The sequence below is a fragment of the Leguminivora glycinivorella genome, chromosome 19 (genome assembly GCF_023078275.1).
Source record: "Leguminivora glycinivorella isolate SPB_JAAS2020 chromosome 19, LegGlyc_1.1, whole genome shotgun sequence".
Taxonomy (NCBI): Eukaryota; Metazoa; Arthropoda; class Insecta; order Lepidoptera; family Tortricidae; genus Leguminivora; species Leguminivora glycinivorella.
This window is the reverse complement of record NC_062989.1, coordinates 16,475,363-16,489,921: the sequence shown is the minus strand read 5'-3', so window position 1 is coordinate 16,489,921 and position 14,559 is coordinate 16,475,363. Positions and strand designations below refer to the sequence as shown.

The 14,559-nt window shown below is 39.9% G+C and overlaps 1 protein-coding gene across 1 annotated transcript in view; it reads left to right on the top strand.

Moving 5' to 3' along the window:
* LOC125236790 (SANT and BTB domain regulator of class switch recombination) overlaps window positions 1-14,559 on the top strand; it is a 34,000-nt gene that overhangs the window by 9,009 nt on the left and 10,432 nt on the right. The window contains 2 exon segments of the mRNA XM_048143717.1: window positions 6,465-6,606; window positions 6,868-6,999. Coding sequence (XP_047999674.1) covers window positions 6,465-6,606; window positions 6,868-6,999 — 274 coding nt within the window.

Genomic DNA, 14,559 nt, shown 5'->3' with positions numbered 1-14,559 from the left:
TTATTGGTGTTCTTATTATGATTGGATTATCCTAGTTAATTATTAATGTAGTTTACAATATTTATAATATAAGTTAGTTTGAGATTTTTGCATGAATGTATTTGTAATTTAATTTGTGTTGCATACTTTTTAATCTGTTGAATAAATAGATAAATACTTGATACCACAAATGTGAATTGACTCGACAGTTTGAATTCATGGCTTATTTTTACATCGCTCGTACTCTAAGACCAAATCAATTTATTTTCATTACAATCATTACAAACACATTATTCTAGCATTTATTTCATATTTATAGGTCGTTTGTTTTGAACGCACGCCAAATCGAGCTCGTCAAATTAAAACCGCAATGGAAAACTAATTTTGACATCCAATTGTCGAGCAGACTGCCGTTCGCGGTACTAAATATGATACTTTTTCTTTCTATCTTGATATAGCTCTGTGGTCAAACGTCCCTAGGAGCGGCGCTCCAGATTTACCTAATATTTCATACATAATCTTCTGTCTCACGCGCGGAGCTATGACTAAACTTCTCTTTCGCTCTTACTGAATTTCGTATTAGAGAATGTACTGAATATTTCTCCATAGGAGCGCAATTCAAAGCGCTCCGTTGAGCGCGGTGCGTATGGAATTATACTCGCGCCTCGTCCTCTTAGATAAGTCATAAACACATGTAGTTCCACATAAGTGACACCACTCTTGACTGCACTGTAGTTGAGATTTTTTTTTTTTTTTTTTTTTTTTTAAGTAGGGTAGTTTCAACCTTTATATAAACCAGCCATAGGCCGCGCGCCCCTCATTCACATTTTAGTGCTCAACCACTCAAGACGTGTAGTACTTCGTAAATTATTCTCTAGTATTTTTCGTCAGATTACAAGTGTAAAATACGTACATACGTGTAAAATGCCCAAAAGGAAGCAGGATAAGGAGTATAAGCATTTGCTTAACAAAATTAAAAAGTTAGAACGTAAGGTCAGTCGGAAGCGTATTATTTCAACATCGTCGGAAGATGAGGAGTCAGTGCAAAGATCCTCACGTTGTTCGTCTGCGGAAAAGACTACAAACTCAGGTAATAGCCCTTGTGGTAATATTTTTTACTGAAATCCTACCTACATGTGAGGTACGTGATACGCAATGATGTTTACATTGCTAAAATATCATCATCTTTTTACAGTAATGTAACTGATGGTTCAAATCAAATTATTAATTGACTTAAATTTAAATGTAATAGCAATATTCAAACTTTTAACGTATTTTTTCTTATAAAAGAATAAAACGTCTTGCGGTAGTATGCCTACCCTTCGTAAAATAATGTTAGCATTGCGTTTTAAATATGTAAATAACACTTTCTTGCTAACCTGTTGTGCAAAACGTATTTACGTTTGATATCATAGCGTGTAATCTGAGCTGTCGATGGGGCAGACTCGCCACACACTATGCAAGATGCACAAAAAGTACCTTGCCTCAGGGCCTTGTATTTACATGTTTGCCCGTTTCGGTACATGGTAAAAAGTATAAAGTTTGAATTACAGTTATCAAATAGATGCCTAAATGGTTATTGTATTCTCAATTACAGCATTGGCGGCTTTAGGCCCACAAGACTGGCTAGCGACCCACGATACCGTGGAGTTCGAAAATGATTGCCACGTTACACCCGAATCCCCCTCGATGAGGTTAATATGGAACCTATCCTTCATACAGTTCAAGTTCACACGACCCCCGACGTAGTCCCAGAAACGACTGCCGAAATAGTCCCGGAAACGACCCCCGTTGTTGCGGAACAGATTCCGGAGGACAACGTACCAGGCCCATCTTCAGTTCCAGATGGTCATCAGGATGAAAATATCACAATTACGCTAGCAAGCGATGTGCTTGAAATTTTGGGCGAGGACCCGTCTGCTACTAAAAATTATGGCCCTGACGTGCACACTGAAATAGCAACACGTTTTCAGCATATTGCTACAAATGGCCTCAGCAAGGAAATGCGTAAGGAGTTAATGGCCAAATATTTAACTCCTGAAAATTGCTGCCACATCGCTGCACCTGCCTTGAACCCAGAAATAAAGGCTGCAATCCCAGAAAATTTCGTAAAAAGAGACAATGGTATTGAAACAAAGCAATCTCAGCTGGCAAGTGCGATTGCTTGCTTGTCGGAGGTCTTGTCGTCGCAGCTGAACAGCAAAACTAAAAACAACGACATGCTCGCTAAACTGATGGATATGGGTCGACTACTGTGCGACATACAGCACGGCGATTCAATTACCAGACGAAATTTCATTTACTTCAACGTAAAGAAAGAAATGAAAGAGCATTTGACAAATACGACAATAGATAAATTTTTATTCAGTGAAAATTTATCTGAAACGCTGAAATCCGCAAAAGCAGTTTCTAAGTCGGGAATAGAGCTGAAGCCCGAGGAAAAGAAGACTTCTAAAGCTGCACCACAGAAGCCTTTAAACCGCCGAGCTCCTGCCCCCGCGCGCAGGCCGCGAGGGCCGCCGCCGAGGAGCCGCGAGCCTGCAGCGCCGAGGGCCCCTCATCCGCCGCCGCCGCGCTCGCCTTACTCGAGGACGTCGTCGTACCATCATCACCCGCCCCCGCCGCCGACCCGCAGTTGGCGACGTTAGATACAGTTAAGTACGCGGGTAGACTGTCCGATTTCTATAAACAATGGGCGCTCATTACAGATGACCGCACCATCCTGTCGTGGATTAAGGGATACAAGATCCCATTTGCGTATCCAGTCACGCAAACATCAGTACCGATAACCACCTAGCTATACAGAAACAGAAAAGTCTCAATTTAAAGTAGCAATTGATAAACTTATAGAAATCGGAGCAATCTCCCCATGTGAACCTTGCGATGAATAATTTATATCTAGCGTTTTTCTTGTGCCTAAACCAAATGGGTCGATGCGATTCATATTGAATTTGAAAAATCTAAATGATTTCATTCATGCAGATCATTTTAAGCTAGAAGATCTAAGGACTGCGACAAAATTAATAACTCGCAACTGTTACATGGCGTCTCTAGATCTTAAGGATGCTTATTTTTTACTTAAAGTACACAAGGATTCAAGAAAATATTTAAGATTTATTTTTGATGATATCTGCTCCGTTTACCTTCACAAAATTAATGAAACCTGTCGTCACGTTGTTACGAACTGCTGGTTTCATCTCGACTTTGTACTTAGATGATTGGTTTCTTATAGGCCAGACATATGATCAATGTCTACAAAATATAGAAATCACCAAAAGTCTTCTGAAAGCCTTGGGGTTCATCATAAACGAAGAAAAAAGTATGTTACAGCCTTCTTTGTCGTGCAAGTTCCTTGGTGTCATATTAGATTCCAAATGTCTTCAAATAAGCCTACCACTTGAAAAACGTCAGCGAATCAAGGAGCAGATAACCAAATTTATGGGACTCAAACGATGCAAAATAAGAGCTTTTGCGCAATTGGTAGGTATATTGGTGTCCGCATGTACAGCCGTAGAATATGGATGGCTTTACACCAAGGAACTTGAACGATGCAAGTTTTTAAGTCTTGACGGCGACGATAATTATGATAAGTATATGACCTTGCCAGATTCTCTACTCCCTGATTTGCAATGGTGGTTAAACAATATTGATCATTCTGTCCAGCCTATAAGAAAATATGAATACTGCAGGGAAATATTCACAGATGCCTCCACTACGGGTTGGGGTTCAGTTTGTAATAACGTTAGGGCCAGTGGCCAATGGTCAGAGAATGAAAGACAATTGCATATCAGTCAATTGGAACTCTTGGCCGCATATATTGCCTTGAAGATTTTCGCAAAAGATCTTTATAATTGTCAAATACTTCTCCGCGTAGATAATTCTACAGCGATATCTTACATTAATCGTATGGGTGGCATTCAATACCCCCACTTAAACAAAGTCACTAAGCAAATCTGGCAGTGGTGCGAAAATCGAAGGATTTTTGTATATGCATCGTACATAAAATCATGTGACAATGTTATAGCAGATGCGGAATCTCGACGATTGCATCCGGATATAGAGTTTGAGCTTAAGAACTGGGCCTTTCACTCTCTGACACATGCCTTCGGAAAACCGGATATAGATTTGTTTGCCAGCAGAATAAATAAGAAATGTTCTAAATACATATCATGGCACAGGGACCCAGATGCATTCGCTATAAATGCATTTACCATAAGTTGGTCGCATTATTACTTTTACGCGTTCCCGCCTTTTTCTATAATCTTGAAAACGCTCAGAAAAATTATTTCTGATCACGCAAGAGGAATTATGATCGTTCCCTTGTGGCCTAGCCAACCATGGTTTCCGGTATTTAGATCACTTCTTATATCAAACACAATCACATTCACACCGGATAAGAATGTATTGATTTCTCATTCCAGCACCAGACGAATCCGCTCGAAGCTTACCCTGGTGGCAGGCATCTTATCCGGGAGTCGTTCTTACGCAGAGGCTTCCCACCATCAGGCCTAGACATCGCCTGCGCGTCGCTATCAGAAAACTCCCTTAAACAGTATGACAGTGCTATTAAAAAATGGTGGCTTTTTTGTAAAGAAAAATCCATAGATGTCACTGAAGGCTCTGTTCCCATTGTGATTGAGTTTCTTACACAGATGTTCCATAATGGTGTCCAATATGGAACACTCAACTCGTATAAATCAGCTATATCCTTAATACTTGTAAATGATATATCTAAGGATCCTAGAATTACTAGGTTTTTAAAGGGCGTATTTCGACTCCGACCGCCCTTGCCAAAATACAACTCCACTTGGAACCCAACTTGTGTTCTGGATTTTCTAAGTAACTTTTATCCAAACGAAACTCTATCATTAGAAGATCTGTCAAAAAAATGTATCACATTATTAGCACTCACAACAGCACATAGGGTGCAAACTTTCTCTAAAATCAAAATACAAAACATAGAAAATCTGAACGACAAGATTTTAATTAAAATTCCTGAGGTTATAAAAACTTCTCGGGTGGGTTCCAAGCAACCAATTCTTGTGTTGCCATATTTTACGCAAAAAGTAGAAATATGCCCTGCAAAAACCTTAATGTCTTATGTTGAAAAGACTGCGTCGGTACGGAAATCGGATTGTTTATTTATAAGTTATAAGAACCCTCATAACCCTGTAACCACGCAGACCCTCAGTCGGTGGATCAAGTCCACGCTCGGCGCGAGCGGCGTGGACGTGTCGGTGTTCACCGCGCACAGCACGCGCCACGCCAGCACGTCGCGCGCGCACGCCGCGGGGGTGAACATCGACCTCATAAGAAATACCGCAGGTTGGAGCGGCAATTCCACTACATTTGCTCGATTTTACAACCGAATTGTCGTTGAACCTGATAATGAATGTGCCCTGGCTAGATCCATAATAAATAATGATGATTGAGTGAAAATAGGTTTACTGTTATAATTATTAAGAAATTATATTATGCAAATAATATAGAATAATTGTATTCAGAAAGATAATTGGACTATGTCCACATTTGTATGAACCTGATTAAAAATCAGAATGATTAAAAAACCGAAGACTGTTTTATTGATATGCCCGAATGAACTCTCAACATCTACATGTGTTTATGACTTATCTAAGAGGACGAGGCGCGAGTATAATTGATGATTAAACGAACTTACCTGTAAGTGAAGTTCTATCATAATTATACAAAGCGCCTCGTCCGAATTAGATAAGAGCAACCCTCCCACCCAAAACCCAAAAATTTTAAGACATATCAACAAAACAGTATATGAGACTCTAAACTAAATGAGGGGCGCGCGGCCTATGGCTGGTTTATATAAAGGTTGAAACTACCCTACTTAAAAAAAAAAAAAAAAAAAAAAAAAATCTCAACTACAGTGCAGTCAAGAGTGGTGTCACTTATGTGGAACTACATGTGTTTATGACTTATCTAATTCGGACGAGGCGCTTTGTATAATTATGATAGAACTTCACTTACAGGTAAGTTCGTTTAATCATCAATTGTATAGGAAGGGAATTGGCGGATTAATATAGACTGTATAATGAACTTTTAAGAAATATAAGTAATTGTTTGATTGGACTTTTTTGCGATAGTTTTTATATAGTATAATACATTAATTTGAGGTACCATAATTGATGTATTACTAGGTTTAATTGTGATTATTTTTGGGAGTGCACCGCACAAGCGCACTTTAGGGCAAGCCGCTTGAGAGGCAGGTGCGCGCGACTCCATACATCAAGCGCACTTCATATGGACTCGCGCGCGACAAGACTAGACGGAAATAGGTATCATTTCATCACCAGGGGCAAATTGAGAGGCAGTCATCTATACACGGAGTTGTCATCATCAAAGTGAGTGTCCATCATTAGACCAGGCAGACTAGTATTCTCCAGTCTTACTGATTCCCGAATTTTATGGGTTTCTAAGTCTTGGGTGTGTGTATAACCAGATATGTTTCTGATCAGAGAACCGTCATGGAGCCTCAACGAGTACATCACCTGGCTATACGGGGAGCTGCGGTCTTGGCGCCGTGTCTATTGGAGGCTATGGGCAGACTGCCACTTCCTTCGCTGCCAACTATGTGACAGCTACTTCCCTAATTATCAGGTATTCATGCAGATGTATGGGCAGTAGGGATGGGCCTACTTAGTCCGAACAAATGAAACTACCGCTGGGATGTTCTGTATCTCAACATTCTCAACCAAGGGCAGCTCCAGCTTTGTACTCACACTCAGAACAGCACCTAGAACCTGTTTACATTCTAATTAAATTTTCTTTTGCATGGGGGGTTAAATTCTAGGCACAGTCCGGGTTCCAGAGGGTGGGGGGTCTGTCTGAATCTACCCCTGAACTTTACGTTGTTTGCAGATGGAATGGTGCTCTCACCACGAGCAAGGGCCTCATATGTTCTCGGTGGAGAACCGTCCGGCGCTGCCCGCCGGCCGGTATCCATGTTGTGGAGAACGCGCTTACCGGTTTGAGACTCTCACACGCAACACGGTAAGACATGCTAGCTACATATTTTCAAAAAAATACAAAATACAAAATCATTTATTCAGCAAATAGGCCACGGGGGCACTTTTACATGTCAACATTACAGAGTATTCATTAAAGTTAAACAAATGAAATTAATAGAAATATTAACTAAAAATATTAATCATAAGCAAAGTAGCTATACACTGATATAGAATTAGAGATGTATAAAGTCTCTAAATGTCATATTATTACTAACTATAATCAATACATAAAGAAAGTGCAAACAGATACAAAGATAAAAGAAATCTATAATACTTCAATAGTTGTAAAAGACTGAATATTACAAGTAAAAATATTATACTTAATCAAATAATCCATGGAGATGTATAGCGTCTCCAAGAGTCAAATTTTATAAAATTAAAATATTTAAAAGTAAAAACCTTTGTCAAATAATACAAAAAAAAAAAAAAAAATACAGAAAATGAACAGCTAAATTACACATTTCAAGAGATGTACAAGTCTCTAGTTGTCAATCATTAAAGAACAAATCAAGTTTACAAATAAGGGCCAATCAAGGTTACAAATTAAGTTTAAAAATATAATCAAAATCTCAGAGATGTATAAGGTCTCTAAGTGTCCAAAAAACTAACATTAACTTAATCAAACGACAACAAGGTCATTAAAGTAAGGAGGGAGTCTATTTTAAAATAAAATATAATCAAAATCTCAGAGATGTATAAAGTCTCTAAGTGTCCAAAAGCTAAAATTAACTAAATTAAACGACAACGTGATGGTCTCTAGTGTCATCCTTAAGACATTACTTACTTAAGTTTAATTCTTACAAGAACCGAATGTAGTGTCTCGCAATCCGCTCAAAAGTAAAGTTAAATAATCTAACAAAACATGTGGCCCAGGTAAGCTTGAACAGACCAGTCTCCACAAACAGCACCCGTTCACGAGTATGACGCGTATCTCAGCCATCGCCTCCCTCAACCTCCATTCGGGAAGGTGGCGACCCGATCAACACGCCACCGTAAGCAAAGACTTTTAAGCGAGCATGACATGTTCAAGCTAACAGCAAATTGACAAAAGAAAAATCGACACAGTGAAACACGACATTAAGCTTGTAGGTGACATTAAAGAGGGCAACAATGCCTAGTATAGCTATACATAACTAATTACATGCTCAACGTGACTTAGAGATGTAAAGGTCTCTAAGGGTCAGTGTACTATCATACTTTAAATAAATTTTATATAACTACGCTATATAATGAAAACAAAATTCTTAGAGGTGTATAAGGTCTCTAAGCGTCCTACTAACATAACTAATGATACAATACAATCACATGAGAAAAATTACGCTGTGTCATTTTTACTGGATACTAGTACGGTTGTATTACAAACTTCTGCTACCATAATCAAGCTACTGGCTTAAAGGCATTTTTATCATTTATAAAATCATTTACCGTATAGTAAGCTTTACCTAGCAAACAGCGCTTAACATGTGACTTAAATTTGCCGAGTGGCAAGTTCACTACATCAATGGGGATTTTGTTATAAAAACGTGTACAGTTCCCAACGAAAGACGTACTAACCTTACGGAGACGGTGGAAGGGCACGGCAAGTTTATGTTTGTTTCTAGTGTTATAGTTATGGATATCACTGTTAAGCTTGTATTCATGGATGTTTTTCCTAGCATACATAATATTCTCAAGTATGTACTGAGAGGCAACGGTAAGAATGTTCACCTCTTTGAATTTCTCTCTTAGGGAAGCTCGAGCGCCCAGTCCATATATGGAACGTACAGCTCGCTTTTGCAGCACAAATATCGTCTGAATATCTGCGGCTTTACCCCATAACAGAATTCCATACGACATAACACTATGGAAGTAACCAAAGTATACCAGCCTGGCCGTCTCTACGTTTGTTAGCTGTCTGATTCTCCTTACTGCGTAGGCAGCTGAACTAAGTTTGTTAGCTAAAGTAGCAATATGTGCGTGCCATTGCAGTTTTGAGTCTAAAGTGACTCCCAGGAAAACAGTTTGGTCTTCAAACTCCAGCGTATCACCTTTTATTTGGATTTTGCTGTTATTTATCTGCTTGACGTTAGGTAACGCAAACTTGATGCATTTGGTTTTCTTGGCGTTCAAAAGTAGATTGTTTGCCGTAAACCAGTTAACTATAGTTGATAGGGCATCATTAATACTGTCGAAGCTATTTTCCTTCCTGTCCACTTTGAATATAAGAGAAGTGTCATCCGCAAATAACACTATATCATGTCTGCCTTTAACAAGAGTGGGTAGGTCATTAATATATACTAAAAAGAGGAAGGGACCAAGAATTGAACCTTGAGGCACTCCGAGGGCTACCGGGGACCCCGCCGAATGAGTTCCATTAATAACTACTCTCTGAGTCCTATCCGACAGATATGATGAGACTAAGTCGAGGGCACCGGCTTTTATCCCGTAGTGGCTTAATTTTCGTTTTAAATTTTCGTGATCTACGCAATCAAATGCCTTGGACAGATCACAGAAAATTCCAACAGCATCTTGAGCTTTTTCCCAAGCGTCAAAGATGTGCTTTAGGAGTACCGCACCAGCGTCAGTGGTTGATCGACCTTTGGTAAAACCAAATTGATTGCTATCAAGCAGTTTATTTCTGTTGAAATGCGACAGCAGTTGATTTAAAATAAGTTTCTCAAACACTTTGCTTAATGCAGGTAGTATTGAAATCGGCCTAAAGTTCGTAGGATCTGTCTTCGTTCCTGATTTAAACAACGGGATAATTTTGCTATGTTTCATAATATCTGGAAAAGTGCCAACATCAATGCATCTGTTGAAAATCTCAGCTAAATATGGTGCAATAGATTCAATAATGGAATGCAAAACTTTGACTGACAGGCCCCATAGATCTTCAGTTTTCTTTAAATTCAGTGATCTAAAAGTCTTAAGAACTATGTTCGGAGTGATATACGAAAATTTGAAGAATTCTGTACATTCCGCTACATTTCTCTTCAAAATTTCTTCAGCGACATCTGGCGACGAATTAAGAGACTTTGTTGTTTCTACCGGTATATTCGAGAAAAACTGCTCAAAATGATCTGCCACTTCACGGTCGGAACTTACTAAAGCGTCACCAATTCGTAGCTTGTAGTGCGGATCCTTCATTTTACGTTTCCCAGTTTCATTGCCGATCACCTGCCAGGCAGTTTTAACCTTATCACTAGAATTTAGGATCTTTTTAGACAAGTGATTAGCTTTCGCGGCGACACACATCATCTTAAAAGATTTTGAAAAATTCCGAACATGCTCCAGAAATTCCGGCCTTTTATCAGTGGCTTTTAAATCGTATAAGTCGTAGAGTTGGCGTCTTGTCTTATGAATATCCGGCGTAGCCCAGTCGCTAAATTTAGTCTTGGTCCTGCTTTTTACTTTCTTTTTAGTGAAACAGACATCAAATTCATTTTTAATGCAGTTAAATAAATCAGAACTCAAACAATTGGGGTTTTCTTGCGTACATGAAAGACAACATAATCGTTTGGTAACATTACGATTAAATAAATCTAGGAGCCTTTGAGAGATTGGCCTACATAAAGTATCTTGCGGAATTTCTTCTGTTTTCTCATTGAAAGAAGCTTTTAGACCACAGTGATCAGAACTTAGGTTGTTAATAACAGATTTACTAATCGCATCCTTGTTACTAAAAATGTTATCTATACATGTAGCACTGGTTGCTGTGATTCGAGTGGGTTCGCAGAATAAGTTAACCAAGTTAAAGGATTTGAAGGTGTTTAATAACCTTCCACATAATGGCGAATGTTCAAGTATGTTGACATTAAAATCGCCACACACAATTATACTTTTTTGGGTTCTAAAAACACTACTAAGTACGTCATCTATTACTGATTCAAATACATTATAGTCCGCCGAAGGGGGCCTGTACACGCATATAATGATAAATTGGTCCATCTCAACACAAGAAAGTTCAATATGGCGTTCTACAGACATGTCAACAATGTCTCTGCGCTCTTTACTTTTTAAGTTATGCTTAACCATTATTAATGACCCGCCACGGTTACTAGATTTCCTAAAAAAAGAACTAATTATACTATGATTCTTAAAATTAAACATAAATTCATGTTCTTTAAGCCAGTGCTCAGTAATACAGAGTATGTCAATATTCGACGACTGCAAATACAAATCAATTTCAAGTTCCTTACAAGTGAATCCTTGGATATTTTGGTGAACCAGGTTCAATAAATTGGTTTTACCTATCATACTAGCATCGCAGTGATCAATAAAAATGGAGCCGGCTGGTGCACTCGTTGTCGGAGCTGTTAGTTTAAATTCAAATCACCAGACGGCTTCATCTCGAAACCCTCGCTACCGGGGCATGAAAAATTAAACCGTTTCATATTATTATTAAACGCCGTGCTAGCCACGTCGGGGCCTTTAATGTTATACGCTAACAGGTCAGCACATTCTACTAAACATCTCCTCGGTAGGTAGGTTTTCTTATAAGGCATAACAAACTCATCTATAAATTTATTCGTATCAAAATACGAAATCGTACTACTGTACAACGCCAAATTATATAATAAAGAGTTGTAGTGAAACACCCTCTTGTTGACTTTGCTAGACATTCTGTACGGGAGCGCACAAATAATGATCTTCGCAACCTCTTCTCGGTCGACCTTCGACAGAGTAGCGGATAGTTTTAAAATATCTCGCTTAGTACAGTCGACACTGTTCCCTATGAAAACTACGAGCGTGGAGTCGCAGTCAAACTCGCCTGCAGAGATACATTCGATCAGTCGATCGACGGTGGCCCCGGGTGACAGTCGTTGATGACTCGGTGGTGGAGGCGCTCCGCCAGCAGCGCGCCCAGGCCGACGCCCGCCTCGTCACTGTACAGCACGGTGCGGGCGGCGCGCGGGCGCGGGCGCGGCGGCGGTGCCGGGGCAGTGGCGGGCGCACGGCAGGGTGCGGCGCCCGGCGGCGGCGGCGGCGCAGTGGCGGGCGGCGACGGAGAGGGCTCGACGTAGGTCAGCAGCGCCAGAGCCAGCTTGGCGAGGCTCGGCGGCGAGGGAGCCGACTCGACGGCGCGCGGCGGCGGCGGCGGGGCCGGCTCCGCGAGGCGCGACCGTGACGGCGGCGAGGCCGCGGTGCGGACGGCGGGCTCGGGGTCGCGGCGCGGCTCGGACGCGAGGGAGAGGCGCTTGGCGAACAGGGCGCGCAGGGAGGGTGTCCCCGGCGCGGCCAACGCGGCACGCAGCGCGGGCGACTCCGGCTCGACGGGGCGCGTCGTAGGCCGCGGTGACTCCATGCGCAGCGGGTACCCGCTGCCCGGCACTAGAACATCATTCATAAAAGCTATGTATTCCTGCAATGCTTTACTTGAGAGTTCCTCTTTATTATTGAGGTCTTTTAACTTTAGTTCTAATTTTCTTATTTCATTAGAAATGAAATGAAATAATTTATTTGCTCAACATACACTGGTGTTGTAAATTTACATGTCAGTATTTTAATTGTATTACATGAAGGTATGTTCCACCGTAATTGGCATGCAAAATCTTACATTAACTATTATAATTATTTACAGTATTCACACAATATATTTACATTTATAATTAATTATCAATCATATCATAAATATTAATGTTATAACTTTAATTAATAATACAAAATATATTCTCATTATTTTTAATTATACAATTTATCAAAATATTGTTGAAAATCCACATTGACTTTACATAATCTACGTGGTCTATTGCCACCACAGAGAACCTCCTATAGAGTGGCAGTCTTGTATATTTGGTTCGCGATACGAGTCACCAGTGTTTGGGGTGCGAGGAGCGGGCGGGGAATGTGTTAAGCGCGCTGTGATTGGCCGTTTCAAGGACGGCGGGCAGTCGCGCCAGATGAAAAGGGACAGAAGTATGACTGTCCCTCTACTGACGCGTAAGTGGCCAATGTAAGTTGACCTATGCCGGCTCTGAATAAATTATAAATATGACTTATTTGTGGAATGTAATGCCGTCTGTTTTTAAATTTGAGCTTCTTGTTACCTTTCCACACCATTTCACACTACAGGTGGACATCTTTAAGGCATCAAAATACCCTTTTCCAATTTTTTGTGCGAAAAACACGCGCTGCTTTCGGGTCTGTTACTTGGTCGATACTGATCGGGCACGGCGAGCGCCCGCGCTTATATCAGTGCAAATACTAGGAAGGCTGGCCACCGCGAGTCGTCTTGTAATAGATGTCTATAGGGGTTGGTCTGTGATTGCCACTAACACATGCGAAATTGGATTTATTTTTGTAAACAAAAATACATATTAAATATATATATAGCGATATTACCGTCAATATTCCATGTTTTATAAATAGCGGACGGCAATGTTCAAGAGGCTCCGCTTTTTCAATATATCTAATAGCCTTTTTCTGCAAAATAAGAACATGGTGCACGTGAACACTATTGCCCGAAACCTCGAGGCCGTATCTTACTATACTTTCAAAGTGTGCAAAATAAACAGTTTTAAGTACCGAAGAGTTTAACATTTTGGAGAGGTTTTTTAAGGCATAACAAGCACTGGCTAGTCTTTTTCTTATAAGACTTATATGGTTTGGCCATCGCAACTGTGAATCTAGTTGGACTCCTAGGAATTTGACATTGTTGACTTTTGCTATAGGTAAGGGTAAGTCATAAGCCGAGCTGTTCGTATGTCTTAAAAAAGGGAAATACAGTGTTTTGTCCATGTTAACTTTCAAACCATTACATTCAAACCAGTATGTTAGACTCGCCCATGCCTGACTAATTTGGGCCGTAAATTCTTCATCATTTTGATTTTCAAATATTATGCTTGTGTCGTCTGCATACAGGTATACGGTTCCATAACTTATATTATATTGTAAATCATTAATAAATATATTAAATAGCAAGGGGCCAAGTACAGATCCTTGAGGAACCCCGCAGTTAACCGATTTCTTGGCAGAATTTACAAATTTAATACAGCCAGTTCTATCTACATCAGATATTTGTACATATTGAACTCTGTTCGTGAGATAAGATGTTACAAGTTTTAATATAGATCCCCGTATTCCATAATAATATAATTTATCCAATAAAATGTCATGATTAACGCTATCAAACGCCTTACTAAGATCGCAGAAAATACCTGCACATTTTAAATTTTGGTTTAGATTGTTCATAACTTGACGAACCAATTCAATAATGGCTGTTACTGCATTCCTATTTTGTGTAAAGCCAAATTGCTGAGAACAAAAATAATTATTGTTTTCAAAATGACTAATAATTCGTGATGCGATAGCTTTTTCAAAGATTTTTGATAAAACTGATAGTAGTGAAATAGGGCGATAGTTATTAATGTCAGTCTTGGAGTGCTTTTTATGTAAGGGTACCACTTTTGCTATTTTTAGTTGAGAGGGGAAGATTCCGTCACATATACATGCGTTGAATATGTCACATAGTGGTACGCATAAGCTTTCAATGCTATGCTTAACTAGTGTGGTACTTAGGTCATCAGGACCACAGGAATTTGTATTTTTTAAAGATTTGACTATA